Consider the following 23,811-nt stretch of genomic DNA (forward strand, 5'->3'; position numbering starts at 1 on the left):
TGGATGACGCCAAAGGAATGGTAGATGTCTTGCCAAGTTAAGGCATCAGTCACTCTAAATGTTTTGTTTGAGTATGTCAAATTAAGCTCAAATTAAACTCTAGTGTCTTATTAATGTTAACATAACACTATGGATGGGTGGGTGGTAGAGCTATTCAAGTTTTCCCTTCAAAACTTGCTGCTTCTATGTTTAGCTTCATATTCTGATGGAATGCAGACATGAAATATACCAATTTCTGATGAGAAAAAGCAATTAGATTGTCTTTCGATCAGCAGTGTTAAAAACAAGTCAATCGTTTCTTTGAGAGATTTAACTAATAAATAAATGTATTGAATGTTGCATTAAGGTGAACTATAAAATATGAAAAATGCAAGTAAACAATCTCTCATCATATTGCACCACGAATGCATGCATGCATGGTTGGCTCACCCAGGTTTCGTTCGTTATCATGGCCGCTGTTTGTAAGAAAACCGAGATCACTTCCAATCGTCAAAAGGAACGAGGAACTGCCTTCTCTAGCATGGTTGTCGTTTCGAACATCACCAGTGGATAATCCTTTAGATGCGCCTGCAACTGTGTCAATACAAAGATTTCCACGTTACAATGTGTCGACGATCCATCCATCAATCCGAATAATCCCACTAAAACAATCTAAAACGATGGATCATCAAGATCTTTTTGGCACTTCCAGAGCAAAGAGAAGATGTGCTCACCCTTTCCTCTGACATTTCTACGAACCCAAGCTTGTCCTTCCATAGAGACTGGACTTCCTTGCTGGCAGGAACTATCAGGTGATCGACTTCCAAATGATACAGTACTCGCTCAACTAGGGAAAATAGAACTCGAAAGTATCCCTGCTCCACATGTAAAAGGGGTTATGTTAACCACTATCATGAAAATATATGCTCAAACTCCTCAAAAAAGTTCATTTTATCACTCTCAATAGCCTCATGCGGAAGAATTATACTTTAGTAATTGGTTTTGCCAGCCAAATGCTTACAGGTCACAAGAACTAGCCAAGAATTTTGAACTACTAGTTAATGTCTCTAAAGTCCCACTACCGAAAGTGATAATTCAAATTTCATGGCTCCATAGTGAGACCAAACTCAAATCAAAATATTTAATGTTCCTGTGTTTTGAAGATCTAAGTTGTAGTCAGTTTTTAGGAAGACTTGCATTTAGATACTCCAAAAAAGGTTTTGGAGAAAAGGTGAATGATGCTTCAGTTCCCGTTGTTGGTTAGAAAGTTGCTAATAATAAACTTCGGTCAGGTATCATTTACAAAATATTTAGCTTTGTCTCTAACAATAGGCCTCTAAGAGAATCCATATTTCTTGTTGATAATTAATTCATACAGTAATATGTTCTTGGAGACGACTCAGTTATTGGTCATCCACTCTTTTGTATTACAAGGGACCTTTCTAATAAATAAATCTGAAAAAAAATTCAATTCAACATCTTTTAGATAAAACTATTTAAGTCCAACAATCTATTTTCTCCTGTTTGTCCCTTAATGTAGGATATAATTTCTAGCAGAAACAAGCTTAAACATTTGCAAGACCTTTGGGCAGATCTTTAGCTTCAACTGAGCCAAAGTTTAAATGCAGGATATAATTTCTCACCTTTCCTCGGTATTTTTCATGGGTGACTACCAATGGAAGTTCTGCAACATTCCGACCGAATACCCTAAAAAGACCAGCTGATATGATGACTGACCTGAAATTTACCAAAAGTAATGATTAACTGCTGACCAAAGCTTTGGTGGTAACAAACATGAAGTAAGACTAAGACCATTATAAGAAAAAGGCAATTGCCGGTAGGTATTCTCTGCAACCAAGGTTTTCAGGTAGATTTTGCAGCAGAGCAGGCAATTTCACAGAATGAGAGTCAAAAACCAAAGTTCAATAACTACACAAATATAAAAAGGTAAATTCAAAGATAAAGAAAGAGATTATTAGATGAGCAAGGTATATTACTTTACAGTTATGATTGTACAATATACTCCTCCAAGCAGTTTGCCTGCCACATCTTCACTGCAAAAACTCAAGCATATTTACATCAAATGATCAAATACCCCAGAGCGAAGAGTATACATGATAAAACAGTAACTAAATGGGTGATACACATGACATCAAAGAATAGAGAGAGCAAGAACTCACGCGTGAACCATAGCAGATAGTAAGTCCTGGCCTCCTTCAACTATAGGATCAAATGCTTCCTGTTGTCAAAGAACTGATCAAATTGAAAAGTTGCTAAAACCCAAACATTGCCTGCATGTCATACTAAAGCATATATATGTATGCATGCATGCTAACTGTTAAATCCAACTACCAAATACTAGCAAGGAAACTCAATTTACTATATTATGGAAAGAAAGAAACCAAATTGGTCTAGATGTCTTCCTGATGGCCAATATGTTGACTTGAAATTCTGGAAACCAATTTCTCTTTCGTGTGACTAAGATTTCAGTCTTTCAATATAACTCACGGGCTTACAAATGTATGGATATAGTTCATACAGAAGGGCTCTTGAAGTCCTTGGTATTTGGATTGGTGAGATTTCAAGGAGTTGGTTTTCTCAGGGTAGTCAGTCTTCTTTTTCACCAACCTTATCCTTAATCTCATAGTTGACTTTGAATTTAATCCTGTGTTCTACAATTTTATGGGCAATAAATGACTCAGGTGAAAGTATGTCACCTTAAGTTTTAGCCCTTTGGCAAAATCAGTTCATAATGGAATATGTATATCTAGTAGCAGGACATTCAATACTGTCCAACAAACACTACATTTCTGAAAAATAAGAAGGTTTCCTATCCACTGTCATATAGTGAATAACAATGTAGCAGAAGTGAAACAATCAATTTTGGTGCTCTCTGAATTGTTGTCAGCTTCCACATCATACCATTTCTTGCCACTCTTTCAGGGAGATGGCATAAAAGATCACAATGATGGCAAAGAGTATAAGTATCTCAGGGTCTTAACAGAGCTCTCCAGTCTCATAACTACATATTTTCTTACACCACAGGTTGGTGTTAAGGTTTGCTTTAAATACCAAATAAATTAAAACAGAAGTTCTATTGATATATCTATGTTGTATTTCATCATATAGTTTGAGATTTTTATAATCTGTGTGCCCACATCTGAGCCTTAATCCACGTTCCATAACATGTCAGGACGGAGAATTGTCAGTTCTTGCTACCCGTACATGCAATAAAAGATTGTAGAACATAACACAACCAACACAAAAGAAAAATGTTAAGCAAGATAGAGCAACTTCCAAGGAAAATCAATCTAAACATTACCATAGGAAGACTTTTACCCAGGTTCAAGTTAATTTAATCCAAGTTTGAGTCCTATATGTGCCATGCTCAGATCCATCATGGTTGAGTATTAATACCAGGTGCTATTCAGCTTCCAAAAAATTATAAGCAAGTTAAGTTTACATCATGGTACATCCAAACATAAATGCTATGGTGTCTGTACTACTATGAACAGTAACCCCATGTAGGTTTCTTTTATTAGAGGCCCCATATTAATACCAATACAAGAAAGATACATTTCTGACTAGACACTTTTTTGTTTTAATTCTTCAGTAATCAGATCAGTGTAACTTTGTGGCCAACAAGCTGCTTTAGAAAACAGGCTGTCAGCTAGCTATTAGAAGATATTGTTGTATGTTCGATTTTAGCTAAACGAATTATGTTGTGTCACTGGCCAGTGGCCAAGTATCCAGATTTCCTGTTTTCTCTCTTCTATTCATGCAAATAGTGATTTTGTTTACTGAGACCGTGGATGACTTCTTTTGAGACAAATAAACTGGTTGAATTTCTTTCTGTTGGAAGCAACTTGTCCCTATAATTCTCTATTGTTGAACCCAAAATCCTCGGTTTTATATTCATTAATGTTATTTGCCTTATATTGAGATATAAACCAGTGGTTTCTTATAACAAATTGGCAAATTCTTCATGACAAAAGCTACTAAGGGATGTACAAATAATCAAACAATTTCTACCTACCAATTTCAAGAACCAGGCATGTTTTAAGATAAAATTAAATTTCTTCATCTGACAGAGCAAAAGTACAATTTCGTTCCTATAATTCTCCATTGTCTACCACAAAATCCTCAGTCTTAGATACACTACTGTTGTTTGACTTATATTGAGAGATAAACCAGTGGCTTCTTATCCCAAATTCTTCGCGGCAAAAGCTACTAAGGGATGTACAAAGAAACAAACAATCTCTATCTACCGATTTCAAGAAAGCATGTTTTCAGATAAAACTGAATTTTTTTATCCAACAAAGCAAAGATACAACTTACATGAAAAAGTCCAATGACCTTATGAAACAGCAAATCATCTCTCACATATTTTCCACTTAAAATCTGCCAATGGATATCAGCTTCTCTGTCATCAGCAAATTCTCCAAGTGAACTGTTTCTCTTGAGCACACTCAATAGCCAGTAAGGCACAAAATTTTCTCCATTATTGACTAATTTTCGCAAAGAAGCATGGATTACATCACAATCTTCACAGCAAAACCAATTGCACTCCATTGGGACTTCCTATAGCAAAGATTATTCAAAAAGAATGTCCATGCAACCCACCAAACTTCAATTCTCATGTTACGTCAACAAAATCACTGAAATAGCCAAAAATAAGTCTGCCTTCACCTTTAGATCACAAACTCCATGATACTTTAAGCAACCAATATGGTATTCTCTTTCACACTAGAAGAAGCAGTCATCAGATATTGGTATGAGCAATAATGTCAAAATAAGGAAAAGAAGAAAAACACATGACATACTTGCGCACAGAATATAATTGTTTTTGCATCAAAAACATTGAGAATGAAGGAGCTATCCCTGCATGTCACATGTTAAGAAAAAAATTAGAGTCTTACCAGTAATATTGCACAAGGTGCACAAGTCTCCACCTTGTTGTATGAAAGCAGAAATATTGTCAAGAAAGTCAATCTAGATGAAGATGCATACTTGCAGAGGGTGCAACAAAGAAGTTGATCTGTTTCAGCCTTAAGTATAAGTCTTGACCGGAGCTTATCTGAACTGATAGCACCTGAAGATGGAATTGCAGAACCAGATGTAACTCTGAGATCCATGCAACAGGAACAGTACCATCCACTATCAGGAACACTCTGTAGTTCCAAGCAAACTGTACATTTGTTGCAAGATAATGGTTTACAAATAAGCATGCAACAGATAGTGGCATCAAAGCTGCAGGATATTTCATCATTCCTTCACAAGTATTAAGCTCTTACAATCATTCTACTAAAATGATCTAAACATTCCAACAATAAATTTTAATTTGTATGAGATTACATTACATAAAGGACAGAAAATGATTGTTGAAACCAGCATGGACTGAACAACTAAGCAGATTTGATTAGAATGAAAATTACATTATAGAAAATTGTTCAAAATTTTAGTCATGGTTTATAGTAATTTATACAATTAATTGATATGAATGGCATAGAATTCTCAGAAAACCTCTTTAAATTCACCTGTGTGAAAGGACTTAGTGCAACCATCACAGCTGACCAGTTCTCCACCAGTTCCACAAATTGTGCATGACATCTCACTGCAGCTCGAAGTCAAGTTCCGACTATTAAACAGAGCAATCGATAATTCATGCAGTGTTATCCCGTCAGAAGTATATATATGGCGGTAGCTGCATAGATACAGAAATTATATTAGGCCATGTAATTTAGATTTATTAGGCCAAATAATTTGGATTTTTTACTTTATGTCTTTCAGTAAGTAATAAACCAAAATAGAGGAAAGAAATTCAGACTTTACTCACGGTTGGCGCCTTTTATGGAATCCAGCATGAACTTCAAACTGTGAAGGGCTCATCTGATTACAAAATATGACATTAGGATTTTTCATTCAATTGGCAAGCTTCAGCATGATACAACATGGACAAATTTACCTCTACATTGCAGCAATCACATATTAAACCATTTCGAAATTTATAACCTTTTTTTATTTTCTGCAAAGAAAAAGACCTTTTACGATTGCAGAAGGATGATCATCTCCAACAAGTCAATTAGCTCACCAAGTAACACATAAGCACACACAAAAACACAAAAGGACTACCTCTCCCTTTACACAGTAAGCCAATTTAGATCCATTTGGAAGACCATTTTCCTTGAAAATCAATTGGTGCAAACTGCAATCCCTAAACAAAAAAAAGGGAAAAAAAAAACTTGTAACATGAAGAAAGCCATAATTGATGAGCAATGCTGGAAGCAGATTCACTCTATCAGAGTAAATCACAAACCTTTGCTTTGAACCACCTTGAGCTGTAACATTAAGTTTCAGCTGGTTGCCATTGGAATTTGACAAATAAGGTAAATCTGGCAATGTCAACATCCTAAATAGTGCAAACAGAATACAAGTATTAAGAAAAAAAAAGCAAGTGTTTACATATCCAATTTCAAATTATTAAAAGTTGCATGTCAATGAGTTTTCTAAAAGCACAGTAAAATGAAGTGATGATGAGCTATGAATTACAATAACATTTATATAGACCTTTTTGCCAACCGTGATTGATCATCCAAGATGCATAAGCTCTGTAACTGTTTAATACATGCATCATGTGCTGAGAGATCTGAATCTTTGCAAAGACTTGAAGATAAACCTGAGAAAAGATGAGCGCTTTCTTGAACAGCAGGCACTGCTGAGCCAGGTTCTGTAAAGATAGTTGGAGCTGGATCAATATCATTTTCATTTGCTGGACCTGATGAGCTTTGATTCAAAGTGATCTCTGAAACTACATCAGTAGGTTGCGTTAATGAGAGCAGCTCATCCATGACTGGATCTGGATAATTTTGATCTTCTAAACCTGAATTTGAGGAGCAAACATTTGAAGCAACATTTGATGCCAGATGTGCACTTGCTTCTATAACTGTCTGAAAGGAACTAGTTTCCATGGTCATAATAGGATCTGATCCAAACTCATATTCAGCTGGCCTTAAAAAAATAGATTCCACAGTGAATCCTGGGGTTGTATGAGAAATTTCTTTAGCAAGCCCTAAGGGACTAGTCTTCATAGGAAGAACCGAATTAATGATGCCTACCATACCTAGCTGTGGGTAGATGGAATTTTCGTTAAGACTTGAAGCTACATGAGTAATTCCATTGCTGGGTGGCACTGGAAAGCTAGGCTTCATGCAAACATTTGGTGTTAGATCACCACTGTTTTCTGTAGATCCTAGTGATCTAAAATTGCTGATAAAATTTGAACCTATATGAGCATTGTCTTCTATAGTTGACCACAAGTATTTGGAACTTGGAGTGACACTTGAAACTAGTGAATGGCAGTATTCTTCCAGTGGTCTTGAAGAGTTCGACTTCATAGTGACATCCCGAGCTGAATTCGTGCCACTTCTTACAGCTACCCCGAACAAGCTGCTCAAAAATTTAATCAGAACAATTTAAAGAACATAGGACAAAACAAACACTCAAGCATCATATAAATCAATAAAGTTCCATAAATTAAGTATATTGCAAACATGTTGCAGACGACACTCAAGTGTGAAAGCTATATTGCTTAAGTAGAAGCATTTCAGATTTCCTCTTTTTTGCAGTTCTCATTATTCAAAGGATCCACTAGAGGATGCTGCCACTGGTTAAGTAACTTAATTTGAACATCACAAAGAACAACTAATTATTTTGTTTAATATGACCAACATGGAATTCTCAAGACAAGCAGTAGTTAACCATATTTCAGGCAACAATTCACTGTATATTTATTGTTTGGATATTGTCAAACTTCCACATGGATTTTGTAACAATCTCTATTTTACACCGAGTTCTTAAGACAAATTAAATTGATTGATGTCCTTTTCATGTAGTGTTTAGGGTCAAACCTGACCTGATATAAAATGCTAAACACAGAAAAGTCACATATTCAAATGCATATGATAAAGGGGGGTCCATTTCTAGGAAAAGACACATTATTTGTTGAATTTAACTTAATTTTACATTTTCATAGCAGTATCTTTCGCATTTTAAATGAATTACTCTTTTGCTAAACAATTACCAGTGAGTTATGATGGCAACTCACCCTTGAACTGAGTGATCTGCAGTACGAGTTTCCAGATGATTAAGTTGGGTCTCACCCACATCTTTGTTTGTTTCCTTCTGATTTATATTCACTTGAAATGATGCTGAAAACAAAGTGCACAAGTCTTAAGACCAAGAAACAAATGAGAAAATTAAACTCATGTGTCTATAATAGAGATTAACCAACAAGAGGAATCAGGAAAAGTTTGAAGAAATATTTAACCTTTCCAATTCTCAAAATGCTCCTTATTGGGTTGAATTTGAAACTCTTTTTCTATCACTTTATCAAGTGAACCAAGCTTGATATGTCTATTCTTCAGATTTCTCACAAGCTTATATATACTTATCCCATTGTCCAAAAATATGTGATCATTTTGGTTTTTTGAAGTCACCCCAGCATGCTTCTCAAACTCAAGAGCAGAAAGTACCTAAATTTTAGTGTCATGTCTCAGAAAACAAAAGAATCACACACTTCACAATCTGTAAGTCTTTACAAGCTTCTAAGCAACTACTAAAAATAAATTGGGGGCGGTATTCTGGCAGTTGGGTCAGTGAATGCTCCATTTGTAATGTCAGATGATATCTAAATAATAAAGTTGGATATTTGAGAAATATAAGTTCTAAAATTGTACAATAAAGATACAGAACTGTGTTGTAGTCCAGTCACAAATGCAAAATACTATATATTGACAATATTTTCAGCTGGTTGTGTCTACAGAGGTCAACTGGCTGCTGAAAATGGTGTCTAAACTTACGGACTACCTAAATGCCCAGGTTTAATGCAGTGAAGATGGAAGGAAGCAGGTATTCATTCACAGGAGATTATGTGGCCAAATAGGTGGCTTTTTAAATCTATATATAATAAGATTATCAGAGTCAGCTGATAGTTTCTGATGAAAAGAATGAAAAAAATGCAGCAACTAACTTTGTTATAGTTACATGAGGAACAACCACACCGATACCCAGCAAAGCTTATAATTCCATGAATCTTTCCCTGCAAAAATGGGCAACTATTTTTGTGAAAAACAGAGCAGAAGATTGAAATAGAAGGGATAATATATCTTCTCTTCAGATGATAACAGCATCATATCTGACCTCATCCTTCTTGTATGTCACAGATAATCCATCTAGGACTCCAGTAGAAAGCAAACCTTTGACATCTGAAATGTAGGCGCTAGGTGTATGCTTTGAAGTTTTTGTTTGCTGATTGCCGTTAGCCATGAAATAGGATCTCTCCTTCCTTTCTTTATGCGCTCTAGATCGTATCACATCATGGTCCTTTGGATCTGCACGATCTGAAATTAACTCAGAAGAAGATTTGACTCCTCGTTTCTTGCTGGGAAAACCTAGATCACGGCAGCCAAGTGGGGAGCCATTCTTGAGGCCTCTTAAACTTGTTTATCAAAGTAGTGTAAGCATAAAATCTGTAATATATCGAATTAAGTACGGAAGTAATATTTTATGTCAGGATTGAAATCAAATAATTAGATCTGATTTACGATACGTAGCTTTACCTTTTGATGCCATCTGAAAAGATCTCTGTTTGATCTATAAGGCACCGTCTTTAGATCCAAGATCACTACAATTTGCAAAGGGAAAACTAGATCCTTTCTACTCTCTTCCTATCCATCACAGGATCACCTAGATTGATGATTAGGGAAAAGAGCGAAATACTGTAATCCATCTCTTGTATCGTATTGTCTTTAGTCCATAGAGTTTTTGTCGGCGAGAGTATAATGTCTAGGATAAGTAATTAGGAGAGTCCCTCGTGTTATCTCATAAGGAATCAGGACTATGAGCCAAAATATTTAATCAGAATCCAATTAGTTATATTATAGATATCTTATCCAATTATAAAGGGTCATAAAATCTAATATTCTTCCACTTGACATATTAATTGATAAGATATAAAAAAGATATTCAAAATCAAAATAAATAAAATAAAATTTATTTAAAAATAATTTTACCTAATTGGATTTCAAAGAATTTTGAAAAACATTTTATACGTGACCATGAATTTTAAAACAAGCCAATAAGTCTAATAAATATAATAATGCTATATTAAGTCCAACTATCAATGTGAGTCATAACGGTTGTATATCATCAATATTATACTCTCTTTTATGTATCACAACATTATTAGTCTTTGTCAATATAGTATATAATAATCCATATAATTTATTTTGTCAAGATAATCATGTTATTATATTCAACTATAATATACATAAACATAAATATAAGTGAGATAACAGAAATAAATAACTTTAATTAAACAATAAAAATATCAATAATAGTATCTATTAAACATGCATCGCATCGAGATCCAGTGGATTAAGAAAGAAGAGTCCTTTTCCTTTTTCCCTATTTATGATATGCTTTTATAACTTGAATGGGAGGAATGATATCATTCTTTATATATCTATATATATATATATATATATATATATATATATATAAGAGAGAGAGAGAGAGAGAGAGAGAGAGTAAAGGATGACTTAGGTTATATACAACGACTGCATGTCAATTATGATAAATTCTCTAACCACTCAACTATTCATATGGAGACCACAAGTCAAAGCTATTGCATGAGAAGAAATGAAGAAAAATGAGATATAATCATGTTTAGGTTTATCTTTGGAGTGATGAGTTGCAAGAGTGAGATCCTCTCTTAGATTTGATTTATATTTAAATATTGATAGAGCTATTATTATTATCTTTTTATCAATTAGAAGAAGTGGTTCAGTTAGATCCAAAATCGATGGAACGAGAACTTTTGATATTAAATTTAGTAAAGTTGAAACAATCGATTCTGAAACCATATGATTTGGTCGAAATTTCTATCCAGTATTCCTGTGATGGGCGATCAATACTTCCAACTAATGGTGATGGCTAAACATGTGAACATCACATCATGCCTTCCTAATTCACATTCTAAATCACAAAAGTATGAGCCAACAAATTTGAACTTTATTGTTCTTTACTTAGCAAAGACACGGTCGTTTGACTTCAATAATATAATGAATATATTTTAACATCAATTATAGTATGTCAGTTAGCTATCATGAAAAAACTGATGTGAAAGATATAAGATTTAAATCATCCCTCCGTGATCGATAATGGGACGGTGACCTATTGACTACCGTAGATCACCACATAAGAGGTAGTACGGGTCTATCATCGAGGGACGATGCCCCCCATGTGATCGAGCCGACCTGCACCCTTCCTTGGTCGGCCCCTATAAGCGATAGCCCATAAGGAGTCGCTCGAGTTAGTCTTGTCGAATTTATGGTGTCTCTCATGCGATCAAGCTGACCTGTACCCTCTCTTGGTTGGCCCTTACAAGCGATAACCCATAAGGAGCTGCTTGAGTGAGTCTTGTTGGATGTTATGATTGGTAGATGACACTTCCTTCATTGTCCTCTGTTGGTACCACATCAGTCGCAGTCGCGATTCCCCTCTACTAATTTTTCAAGTATAAAAATCAATCTCTAATGTCTGAACGAGAATCTGACTTTGAACCTTATACTGTTTTAACCCTATGTAGCTAATTTAAGCGTTCAAGAGATTGAGTTGAAAAATTCTTTTAACCTCATACTGTCTTAACCCGATTCCCCACGAGACCGAAGCCCGTTCTAACCCTGCCTTGGTGCGACCTTGGATGCTCAAAGCCACTTCGAAACCGCTACAGCTAACTCCTACCCAACGCCAACGACTCGTACTCAACGCCAACGACCCTCTAACAGCGTACCAATTTTCGATCTAGGACATTAAGATGTTAACACAGCATTAAATATCGAATGCGTGAGAAGATAGTACGGGAAGCATTTTAATATATTTGTTATGATCATCATAACACAAGTGATCATGATGTCTGAGTTGGGTATATCGGTGGAATTTACTCACTAAAGATAGATATCTACAAGCGTAGTCGTGTGACTGCCTATGATGTGTGCAGGGAGGGCTTCTACAAAATTATATGTGTGCCAAGGATCCATGTGTAAAATTGCGTGAGGAATTCAATTCACCCAAAGGAGACGCCGTTAACTCCGCGTCGTTGCTCGGTGTCGCCGTGGCTTCTTTTTAGTGGGCGCACGTTGCTCTTTAGGGGAAAGCCGGTGACGACCGTCCGTTGCGCCGTTACTTTTGACATCAAGTCATCCCTTGACCTACTCGCAACACCTACTCGTGTGCTTATTGATAGGAATCTTTGGGCCCCAGGAGACCTCTTGGTCGTACGCGACGCGGGTACTGTTTGCAGCTGGTGGGTCTAGAGTTTCTGTCACAAGTAGTCCTCGGCACAATAAGCAAGGCCAAGAGCGAGACGGTGCTCATCCCTTTTGGGTTTGTGCTCTCCGCGAACCTCTGTTCTCAGACCACCCGTTTCTCTCTCCCTAGATTTTCTCCGCCGATCTCTTCGCTGCAATCGCCGCCCCCTTAAGAATGGTATGTGATTCCTCCTGTTCTCGCTGCTGTGACGCCAGTTGTAGTAGATCCGTGTTCTATGATCATTTTAATGTAGCATTCTTGTTTCGATATTGCCCGATCTATGATCGACCGACTCGATTTCGCTTGGATGTGTTTCTGCTGTGATTTTGTACGGTCTTGTGCTTGCGGCGGTTTATGGATGGATCTGAGCGGATTATAATCGGTTTACGTTGTTGTCCATCTTTTATGCTTTTATCATTTAATTTCTGCGGTGATCCTTTGGAGCAAATGATGGATCGATTTAATTTATGGATGGATTTCGTGCTGTATATTTTTTTCTTCGCTTCGTGGAAGGGTGCCCTGGTTGTTCTTAGGTGGGATTCATCATTTTTTTGGTGCAGATTTTTTTGGTAATTTATTTTCATCATATTTCAATCAAATTCACCAAAAAAAAAAGCCTGATACAAATATATTTGCTTCGGCCTAATCTACCAATTTTACTTCCTGATGGTATTAATTTATGCGTGCGAATTTCAACACCGTCTAGCACAGGCAAACGCGGCATCTGGAATGGCAGTCAACGACGACTGCAAGCTTAAATTCTTGGAATTGAAGGCGAAAAGAACTTATCGTTTCGTAATATTCAAGATCGACGAGAAGCAGAAGGAGGTCGTTGTGGAGAAGGTCGGCGAGCCCTCCTCGAGCTATGAGGATTTTGCTGCCAGCCTCCCTACCGATGAATGCAGATATGCTATATATGACTTTGATTTTGTGACTGAAGAGAACTTGCAAAAGAGTAAGATCTTTTTTATTGCATGGTAAGTTTTCTTTTGCACTTAAATGAAGAACTAGGCCTAATGTACTCGAGGTATTAACCTACCTCATATTTCACCTTCCTCATGTGAAGGTCCCCTGACTCCTCAAGAGTGAGAAGCAAGATGCTTTATGCAAGCTCCAAGGACAGATTCAAGAGGGAGTTGGATGGTATCCAGGTCGAACTGCAAGCAACTGATCCTACAGAGATGGGCCTCGATGTCTTTAGAAGCCGTGCAAATTGAGCATCTCCTGATAATTCAGAGGAAGTGTACCTCCTGCAAGCTAGTTGATCATAATGTTTATAGTTCCAAACATGGTGAATTCACTAGATACCATCTGGTCTTCTTTGCCTTCTTTATGCATCTTTCAATTTGGTACATCTTGCTGATCTGTTTCCCGGTTAGACCTATGACATAAGTTTCTACATGCAGCCTGATTTTTACAAGCTGATGGTGTGCTAGAATTTGTGGTTCTGCTGGTTTGACAGCATTCAAGCTTGTCTCGATAATTTTCTGTGGAAGCTTAAGTCAATTTATGGCCCCTCTTTTTGCTGATTCCACATCGATTCTTGAGTTTTCCCGTATTGATTTTTCTGATGTTCCTTCCAAGTATCTTTTGCATTGTTTCATTTACTTTATACCTTATTAGACTATGTAGAAGATGCTTTTATTCTTGTGGATTTTCCTGCACTTGCTTGAAAATTTGTATGAAATTGAAACATTAAATGACATGTTAGTGGTATTATTAAGATAGATGTCTATGTTTTTTGATAGGTAAGCTTTAAACTGTTTAGCTCAGTTAAAGAATGATTTCATTCTGACAGCCATTTGAGGTTTATGTTTTCTTCTTTCTATGGTATTGGTAGTTTTGATCGAAAGAGGGGTATCAAGTTGCAGATTTGCCAAATGCAATCGGTAGCATAGGTAGTCATGTCCTTTAATTAGCATGAGCGTCAGATTGTTGGAGAACATAATGGATTTGGTGCTGATTCAGTAAAACATAACCATTAATGTGTCATTCAGGCTAGACTTTTGCATTTGATTACCCTTCTTGTAAGGGAAGTTAGAAAGTCCATTGCTCTTTGGTGACATTGGATGGTGGAGTTGCCTAACCAGCCTTGTGAAATGGAATGCCAAAAAAGTTAATTGAATATGATCAAAGCCCTGCCAGGAAGAATCTGTCTAAATAATGAGAAGGTGCTGATCATGATGCATCAAGTAGTGCAAGTGAAATGAGAGTGTTGTTTATGACCTAAATCAAAATATGAACTCGCGAAGCACTTGATGTTGGATTGGCGCATCCAAGGGACGGATGTCATTTCCAGTCAGATGTGCTGATTCTTATCTGACATAGGGTTGGATCGAGGATAAGATCATTTCTAAGTGATTCGTGGAGAATTCCTGTTCTTTCTCTTCTTTTTGGCCTGGTTGAGTAATGTGTGGTGGACACTCTGAGGTGATCTTTAGATGGTCTCTCCTCTCGTTCTATGTTCGCCATTACCCAGCTTCATCTTTGCCAAAACATTCCTCGGTACCGACCACACCACCACAAGTGAAGGAATTCCATAGGCAGCGCGATATGGCTTTAAAATTCTTTCCCTTGTGACCAGCAGACATTCTCAGTGTCTTAACATAATCTCTAGTATAGCTTTATATAAAAAAAAATATTTTTTCCTGATGAAAATTTCTAGTAGATTATAAAAAATACCATATAGTCAGTAAGAAATAGTTGGCTCTTATAAGCATTTAAATTACTTCATATAAGAAATAGTTGGCTTGTACATGTTAGTGATAAATGGAGTCATAAGCACGTCAAGTGGAGTCTTTTGTGTTCAGCGTCAAGTATATAATTTTTTGTTTTTATTCGTGGCGTGTTACGTTGTTAGAAAATACGGTAAAAAATAATTTCACTACAAAAATCCTTTTATTCGAAATAAAAAAGGTGTCGAGCAGCGGTGGGATGTGGCTGCTAAGTGACAGGATTCGAGCCCATCTCACTAGCGTGATTTCCCCGCGCACAACTCCTACCACCTACCCATCGGCCACGTCGTCCATCCGGACCGAAACCATCATCCAATAACAAGCCTCCACGCTCTCACCGAACCTCTCCCTCAACCATTATCAGCCGTCCATCACGCTACGTACAAACGACGCGATCTCTTCCACGTCAGCTATCCGGAACCACTACATGATGCCCAATCGAAACGCAGAGACTTTCTCTTTAAATGCCGATGGTCAGGTTCCTCGAACCACATCCCCTTCTTCCTGCCTCTCCGAAGTCTTCCCTCGCCTCTCTCATCCCTCTGCTGCCCGATCGCGATCCCGATGGCGCCCAAAGCTGAGAAGAAGCCGGCGGAGAAGAAGCCTGCTGCTGCTGAGAAGCCGGCCGAGGAAAAGGAGAAGAAGTCCGTGGCCGAGAAGGCTCCGGCGGAGAAGAAGCCAAAGGCCGGGAAGCGCCTCCCCTCCAAGGACGGCGCTGCCTCTGCCGGCGACAAGAAGAAGAAGAAGATGAAGAAGGGGACCGAGACCTACAAGATCTACATCTTTAAGGTGCTCAAGCAGGTCCACCCGGACATCGGCATCTCCAGCAAGGCCATGTCCATTATGAACTCCTTCATCAACGACATCTTTGAGAAGCTCGCTCAGGAGGCCTCTCGTCTCGCCCGCTACAACAAGAAGCCCACCATCACCTCTCGTGAGATCCAGACCTCCGTCCGACTCGTCCTCCCCGGTGAGCTTGCCAAGCACGCAGTCTCTGAGGGCACCAAGGCTGTCACTAAGTTTACCAGCTCTTGAACGGTTATCGACTCGGTCTTGACTGGATCTTGGCAGATCTGGGAACCTGGGGTTTCATCTTGAACCTTGCTGCTTTTAATTTAGCCTTTTATTCTGGTGGAAGACGGTTGCTGTTATGTAATATACTAATTTCTGCTGGTGGAAAAATGGCAACTAGATTGTCTTTCAATTAGCAGTGTTCGTTGGCTCTTGTTTTGATGTTTGATAATGGATAGATTATGCATATTTCCGCTGCCATTTAGCAGAAACTTTGTCTGAATTTAAGCATTGTAAGTTTGTTCCTGTTTGTGAGATTTTGTGGTGGTCTACTTGATAGCTAACTGTTTTCATGTGGTAGAAGGATGATAACTTGTCATGCGCATGCAACTGATTTGAGATGTCAGATTGAAGATGTTCCCCTGTTGGACTGTCTTAGTTTACATCGAGCATGGTTGAGGTTTTGTTTTGATGGATGTTGGAAGTTCTATATTGTTCATATGCAGTAGCTAATTATTGTAGTCATGCATTGATTATGTCCTCTTGTTCATGTATAAATATGTGGATTTTGATTCTCTTTTGCTATCTCTTGTTTGCACCTGAATTTATTTCACTTTTTAGTTTGTGTAAGCCATCAACGCACCTTTTGTCTGATGAACTGTGTATATGTATCTTCTTTTTGTATATGCTATGCCTAATTGCTTCATGCAGTATGTTGATTACCATATTGGTGAGGATCGTGATGACATTTGCATATGGGCCTCCATTTATTAGCAGGATGTTTTATAAGTATCTCCTCAAGTTAAAGGAGGTTCGTTATTCTTTTATATTCGCAAATTAATATTTCTTTGCGGAGGCAACATAATGACAATACTTCATTCTGATTTATATGATGCCTACTATCTGCCTTATGTGCTATACTGATTAACTTGCATAGAACTTTACTTCATATATAAATGTAATGTTTCCTTGGTGATGTGTGTAAGCTCAGCATTTGGTTGGCAATATGTGCAAATTACATTTAGTTCCTGCTAGTTTGGCTTTTGAGTTGAATCGTATGATAATGCATCTATGGGGAATATTCGAGTAGTATAAACTCCCTTCATCATATTCCTTGTGAATTGATTCTGATCTACTATTCTACTCACTCTTGGATTCTCCTTTTGACGGACGAAAATGTTATGTTGCCTGTTATTTGTTTTATCTGCTATAGCTTTCATATATATTCTTGCATTAGGGTTAATTTTGTCAACCGATTGGCTTGCATGTCATTCCAATCTTTAAGCGATTTTATTCATCATGACCATTTTACATATAAATAGTCCAAGTGAACTTGATTTCTGGTAGTATGAATACTTTGTTTGAAGGATCCAATATTAGGATCATATGCCATCAGATTTATAGAATTTCTTATTGCAATATGTTTCTTGGTATGTTGATAAGTGTGCAGTAGCCTTTTTCATTCCAGGTTTCTGAGTTTTAATGAAGGTATGTTTTAAATTAATCGAGTTATTTAATGTTCGACTCTACTAGTTTAAGCTTGATTATTAGCACTAATTTCAAATAGCCATTTGAAGGATCTGATGATGATATTGGGTTTGGCATACTGTGTCGCATGTTAGGTGGTTTGTGATCATGGTATTTGATCGGCAGCTCATGTTGGTGTTTTTGATTGGTGATTTATTTACTTGTTACATTGTATTTATTGTGCGTCGATTATTGGAATTCTTAGTAACGTGGAACATGTTCGGTTGCATTTGGATTTTGTTGTCTTTTAAATAAGGTTTTGGAGAATGTCCAACATAACATGTTATATTATTTTCAGGCTCATACTCATATCATTTACAACAGGTATTTGAACTTTGTTTACCGCATAGTTTCTTTACATGGCATGATTCTTCGTGAATGTTAAATTTGCAGTCACAGAGAATATTGGGGATTCCAAATGCTTCTCATCTGATTGCTTCTCCTTTGATGCAATGCCTTCTCTCAGCATAAGGCAGTTCGTGCGGTGCAGTAGGATGGTTGAGAATATGGAGATGGATACATATTATTGTTTGGATCCTTTTTTATTTCCAACTTTACAGTTGCTAACTATTATTTAAAGCTTGGGAGGCATTTGTCTCACAGTGGTCATCGAGGTTAATTCGTCAATGCTATTATGCTGCTTCCCCGGTATCTAAAGGTTCCTCCGGAATCAGCATCACACATCAAAATTGGATATATGTACATGTATACAGCATTGCTTTTTCCCGTGGATAAAAAGATTTAGTGGTAGTTTATAGCAAGATTTATCGTATCGATATATTGATTATGACATATTTCAGTATCATCCACATGGTAGCAGTTGGCGATCAGGATAGTGCCAACAAAGGAGCTTCAGACTGATATGATGTGACATCTCGGACCCAAATGGGGCGACTACATGCTCTCGCGCTGTACAAGTCGATGTCGAACATCGTAGAGCCGGTCCAGAAAGCTTGGAACATTGTTATGACGTGGGCCCATACAAGTCGGTGTTGAACATCGTAGAGCCGTTTTGGAGAACTCGAAACGACGCTATACGATATAAATTCATACAGGTCGGTTAACGCTTGTTCGCAAGGTACAAGTTAGTTTTCCGAGAAGTTAGTAATTATTAACGGACTGTGTACGGTCGACCCTCCTTTCGCAAGTATAAAAGTTAATCCCTTGACCAATGCCAAGAGAAGGACTTCGAGCATTCAACTCCCTTTTACTTCACTCGACACTAACTTAAGCTTCGGAGTGGTCGAGTTGAAAAATTTTCCTTCCTATCTTGACCTACGTGCAGGAGCCTAGCGACGAAGAAGCAAGCCACTTGCCAAGAGAGAAAACCGCACTTAGGAGATGAGGCTCAAACCTAATCTGACTCGACGCTTGCTTACACCACCCGAGTATGTGTGGGCAACTTTACGCATCCGGGATTGGATCGAATCGTGTTGACACATCAATCACGATGCAAAGATTCACCAACAATCGATACGATATGTATCAAGCTATATAGAATATATCGATATATCATTAAGATATATCATTGTACCTCCCATATAAACCGTCCATATCGAGCGGTTTATAAATAGATTGATATTAATGTTTTCATGTGCTAAGCGCCAATTCTCTATTTAGCTGGGTGTATCCGGTTAGTCGGGTGTATCGTAGGTGTCGACCGAGTGTATACGGTCAGCCGGGTGTATCATAGGTGTCGACGATATCCACCACCGCGGATTCAGCGTCGACAACCACGGACACCGGCGTCTCCTCGGAATGGACCATGTCGTGCTGCTGGATCACCAGCACCGATGAGGCGATTCCGTGGCTCGACGAGGCCAGCATGTCGCCGACGGGCCCCAACTCCGGATGCTCTGCTGGCAGTTCGGCGATTTCCGCCACCATCGACGTCGGGAACCGCCCCTTCCCCACCACCACCAGCTCGAACTCCCCGCTCTTCCCAATCTTCAGGACTGCCTCTATCACGTTCCCGGCCGGCCTTTTCTCGTACCTCGCTGTCCCCCCCTCCGTCTTTTTCCGGAATGCTGCCACGGCCGCCTCGTCCATTTCCTGCAACGGCAAAGATTAATTCCTCGACGAATCCGTAGTTCGCGCGTGCGTAAAGATGGAATCCGATCCATGGAGAAGGCTAACCTTTTCTCGCTGGCGGTCCATGACGGCGGTGGAGAAGGTATAGCTCTCGTCGGCGTTCTTCAGTGGCGACGGCCTAAGAGTGACGCTGGGCCGCTCCACGTCGCCCTTCTTCTCGGGCACGAATCTCACTGCGGTGACCCGCACGCCAGGGTGCTGCGCCATCCTCCCGGCGAGCTCCAACGCCTCCCGGTCGTCGGGCCCGCCGAAGAAGACGACGCAGATCTCGCGCGCGGCCTCGGCCGACCCCACCTGTCTTCCGCCGCTGAAGCCCCGGTCCACGAGTACGGCAACGGAGCAAGGGGCCTCCCTCATGACCCTCTGGTTGACAGCTCGCCGACCGGGCCCGGCATTCTCCACGGCGCCGTCGCGGCGGTGCTGGTGCTTGTGGAAAGGGACGATGAGGAGGGTGACGCGCTTCTGCTCAGCGACGTCGCGGACGTCCTCGTGCATGGCGGCCATGGAGGAGACGGTGGTCGTGGAGCGGACGTGGACGCGGCCGAGCCGGCCGTAGGCGTCGAAGGCGAGGGCGACCTGGTCCCGGGCCTCCCGGGGGAGGCGGAATGGGAGGCCACTGCGGCGGGCCATGACGATGGAGGAGGGGCGGTCGGTGAGCTCGACGAGGTTTAGCACGTAAAGCTTGAGGGGGCACCGGTTGGTGTCGGCGCCACGAATGGTGTCGAGGAGGCTGGTGAGGGAGGGGTGGTCACGGGGGCTGTGGACGCAAGCAAGCACACGGAGCTCCTTGGGATCGGGGACGGAGGAGGAGGCGGAGCGGTGAAGCTTGCGATGTTCATGGGTGTAGCGTCCGGCGCGGGCGGGCTTGTAGATGGCCATGACGCTGGGGGTAGTGATGAAGGTAGTGAAGAGCGCCATCAGAACCATGATGGCGAAAACTTCATCGTTGAGCACCTGCACGCGCCACAACGTTCTCCATCTGTTAGATTTCATCCCACGATTGGAAATATGCATATATATATATATATATATATATATGTATATATATATATGTGTATATATATATATATACACATATATATATATATATATATACATATATATACATATATACATATTTATATATATATATACATATATATATATATACATATATACATATACATATATATATACATATACATATATACATACATATGCATCTGAAGAAAACCGAGAGAGACGCTTCTATCAAAGGATAGAAAACAGAGCTGTTTTTAAATAAAATGATTTTTTTTTATTTTCAGAAACCTATCTTTCTGGAGACAAAAAAAAGTCAGTCAAACTACAGCGTGTAATTTTCTCAAACACCAAGTGGGTGTTCTGTGAAGCACGGCGTCGCCTTTTCAACGGCTTCTAACATCACGAAAACATAGTTTTCCCCTCCCGTCACCGTAACCCAACGACTAGAGCAGGAGAAAGGGAAAAACCAGGACGTGAAGGAACAGGGAAGTTTGCGCACCTTTCTTTCTCTGCCGATGTTGAGAACGATGAGCTCGACCAGGCCCTTGGTGTTCATGAGCACCCCCAGCGTAATCGCCTCCCTCGCTTCCATTCTGCACGCCATGGCAGCCACGAATGTCCCAACTATTTTCCCCACACACGCGGTGCATATCACCAGAGCTAGAATCCCCCACGATGTTGCGTCTTTGATGCTTGCCACGTTCGTCTTCAGCCCGCTTGATGCGAAGTACAGCGGCAGCAGCAGTACCGACACGAAGTCCTCGATCCTCTCCGTTAGTCTCCTGGCGAAGTCGCCCTCCTTTGGCACCGTGAGGCCGAAGATGAACGCCCCGAAGATGGAGTGGATGCCGATGAAGTCCGTGAAGAATCCTGACACGAGAACTCCGGCGAGAGTGAGGGCGACCCAAACCTCGCTCTCCCCTCCTCCGCTCTCGGTCCTTCTCGCCGCCCACGCCATCGCGGGCCTCACTACCACCATCTGTATGGACACGAACACGAGGCCGGTGAGGAGGACCCAGATTGACACCATCGGACTCCGGTGGCTCCCGCTGCTGCTGCTGCCCGAGATGGCGACGGCTAGAGCGAGGAGGACCCACGCGGCGAGGTCGTTGAAGGCCGCGGCCGCCATGGCGGTCTCCCCGAGCTGGGTGTTGAGCAGCCTGAGCTCGGCGAGGATGCGCGCGAGGACGGGGAAAGCCGTGATAGACAGCGCAACACCCATGAAGACGAGGAAGGCGCCATACCCGGCCTCGTCGGCGCCGGAAACGACATGGCGGAGGACGAAGGCTACGCCGACGCCGCAGGCGAAGGGGAGCGAGATGCCGGCGGCGGCGATGGAGAAGGCGCGACGGCCGCTGCTGCGGATAGAGTGGAGGTCGAGCTCGAGCCCGACCAAGAAGAGGAAGAATAGGAGGCCGATGCTCGCCACGGTCTCGAGGATAGGCTCGCTCCACGCGGGGAAGACATTGTGCAAGTACGTCTTGTTGCGGCCGAGGGCTGAAGGGCCCAGCAGAATCCCACCCTGCCATAACATCCAGCTCAAGAACGTCAAGGGATCCCTGCAATCGCCGTGTGTGAGAGATTCATATGCAGAGTTGGACACTTACGATGATTTCGGCTATGACTTTGGGCTGCCGCAAGGGTTTGAGGAGGAAGTAGAGGAAGCGGCTGACGAGGAGGACGAGGGTGGTCTGGACTATGAGCAGAGGGAAGGCGAAGTGGAGGGGGTTGTCGCCCTGCCACACTCCGTTCGACGAGGTCTTGATGGCAGTAATATTGACCGCCATCGCACAGAGTATGACGACAAGAGGAGTGCTCTATTTATAGCCAAGAGAGAGGATAAAATAATTTATTTTATTTTTCCTCACATCGTATGCTACACTGATAGAAAATGCTTGAACTGACATCATATATTGGATTGACACCAAATCTGTAGGTAAAGTATTCATTTCAATTTTTTTTTATTTTACCCAAATTAAATTTCATTAGTTGACTCTAATTCTGGAGCAATATGAGAGTCTTAACGGTCCCTACAGTTCCATTACAACGAGTTTTCGATGGCGACACTGTTCTCTTTCATAATTTTCTTTTTAAAGTTCGTAAGTTGTTGTGCGTTTGTTAAGTACTACGACAATAATGGACTAGGCGAAGGATATTTCTGCACAACAGATCTCAATGAGGGTTACGATCCCATTGCGAGACTTGATGATGATCATATCTTCCTTGGTTAACGTTTAGGTTTGAAGGGCCATGCATACCTTCTCCTTTATGGTGCCTCCCTTGGACTCTAGGACACAGGAGAGGTCGTCGAGGAGGGGTGAGCCCTCCGCTAGCACTAGGTGGTAATAATTCTATACAATTGAGATCCTCGAATTGTCACAGCGGCCTTCTCTCTCGTCTCGTGGTAGGAGGTAACACCAGTGGAGTCGAGAAGATGGACTAGTGCTAGTGCTAACATGTTTATCATAGACCTAGCTAGTTTTGTCTAAATTATACGGCACTAGCATACATGAAACCTCTTATTGCCCCATAATGACCTAAAAAAAAAAAAGAGATGAGTTAGATAAGGCATTTAACTTAGGATCTCACAAGCAGACATTTTAATAAACACTTATTAGATAATATAAATTATAAATATAAAATTCGTAAGCCTCGAATGGTTATACAACAAAGGGTCAAAAATAATTTGCCATGACAAAAGTCTTCACAAGTACTTGCATGATACTACTGTAAAATAAGGCAGCCACTGAGGTATCTCTAGGGTGGTGTACTGGCTGACACTCTACACCATACTACGAAGCTAGAAAACCTTCAAAATGGTTATCTAGATAGATGGTTTTTGAATTGATTTGTCTTTGCGTAATGAATGCAAATAACCTAATTTATAAGACTAAAGCGACCATAAAAGCTAACCAAAATAGAGTTATCAAGCTTACCGTAAGTCCTTTACATGTTGTAAAGTACGAACAAAATCGAAAGATATGGACATACACATATATTATATCAAACACCTTTTGTATAGATTTATTTATGACATTTCCCCCACATATTCCTTTGAAGTCATTATCGAAGCCTTTGCGAATGCTCCATCTCCTTA

General features: G+C 40.2%; 4 protein-coding genes across 12 annotated transcripts; 2 read left to right on the forward strand and 2 right to left on the reverse strand.

Moving 5' to 3' along the window:
* Window positions 1-340: 340 nt before the first annotated feature.
* On the reverse strand, window positions 341-9,468 carry LOC135640572 (uncharacterized). Of its 8 annotated transcripts, XM_065155161.1 has the most exons (20): window positions 9,178-9,455; window positions 9,008-9,076; window positions 8,306-8,510; window positions 8,084-8,186; window positions 7,100-7,425; window positions 6,547-7,015; window positions 6,296-6,388; window positions 6,112-6,193; window positions 5,945-6,004; window positions 5,816-5,868; window positions 5,517-5,683; window positions 4,990-5,167; window positions 4,803-4,860; window positions 4,669-4,725; window positions 4,318-4,560; window positions 2,160-2,218; window positions 1,977-2,033; window positions 1,623-1,716; window positions 714-854; window positions 341-573 (listed from the first exon to the last, which is right to left on the reverse strand). In XM_065155161.1, exons 1-20 carry the CDS (start codon window positions 9,301-9,303, stop codon window positions 490-492), a joined length of 2,724 nt encoding a protein of 907 aa, XP_065011233.1. In that variant the 5' UTR covers window positions 9,304-9,455; the 3' UTR covers window positions 341-489. The 8 variants fall into 8 exon arrangements, with proteins under 8 accessions (XP_065011233.1, XP_065011234.1, XP_065011230.1 ...); XM_065155162.1 differs by having other exon boundaries at window positions 4,990-5,071; window positions 6,547-7,425; XM_065155158.1 differs by having other exon boundaries at window positions 6,547-7,425.
* Window positions 9,469-12,365: 2,897 nt separating this feature from the next.
* On the forward strand, window positions 12,366-13,768 carry LOC103989751 (actin-depolymerizing factor 2). 2 transcript variants are annotated; one of them, XM_009408702.3, is made up of 3 exons: window positions 12,366-12,525; window positions 13,060-13,325; window positions 13,415-13,768. In XM_009408702.3, the coding sequence occupies exons 1-3, from the start codon at window positions 12,523-12,525 to the stop codon at window positions 13,563-13,565; spliced, it is 420 nt and encodes a 139-aa protein (XP_009406977.1). In that variant the 5' UTR covers window positions 12,366-12,522; the 3' UTR covers window positions 13,566-13,768. The 2 variants fall into 2 exon arrangements, with proteins under 2 accessions (XP_009406977.1, XP_009406976.2); XM_009408701.3 differs by having other exon boundaries at window positions 12,393-12,525; window positions 13,055-13,325.
* A 1,795-nt stretch (window positions 13,769-15,563) lies between these two features.
* Window positions 15,564-16,400, forward strand: LOC135640969 (histone H2B). Its single transcript, XM_065155875.1, has one exon. It carries the CDS (start codon window positions 15,648-15,650, stop codon window positions 16,116-16,118), a length of 471 nt encoding a protein of 156 aa, XP_065011947.1. The 5' UTR covers window positions 15,564-15,647; the 3' UTR covers window positions 16,119-16,400.
* Window positions 16,401-19,102: 2,702 nt separating this feature from the next.
* Window positions 19,103-22,526, reverse strand: LOC103989753 (cation/H(+) antiporter 20). The gene is made up of 4 exons (XM_009408703.3): window positions 22,322-22,526; window positions 21,214-22,236; window positions 19,758-20,666; window positions 19,103-19,673 (listed from the first exon to the last, which is right to left on the reverse strand). The coding sequence occupies exons 1-4, from the start codon at window positions 22,499-22,501 to the stop codon at window positions 19,296-19,298; spliced, it is 2,490 nt and encodes an 829-aa protein (XP_009406978.2). The 5' UTR covers window positions 22,502-22,526; the 3' UTR covers window positions 19,103-19,295.
* Window positions 22,527-23,811: the final 1,285 nt, after the last annotated feature.

Source organism: Musa acuminata, chromosome BXJ3-6 (assembly GCF_036884655.1).
Source record: "Musa acuminata AAA Group cultivar baxijiao chromosome BXJ3-6, Cavendish_Baxijiao_AAA, whole genome shotgun sequence".
In the NCBI taxonomy this organism is placed as follows: Eukaryota; Viridiplantae; Streptophyta; class Magnoliopsida; order Zingiberales; family Musaceae; genus Musa; species Musa acuminata.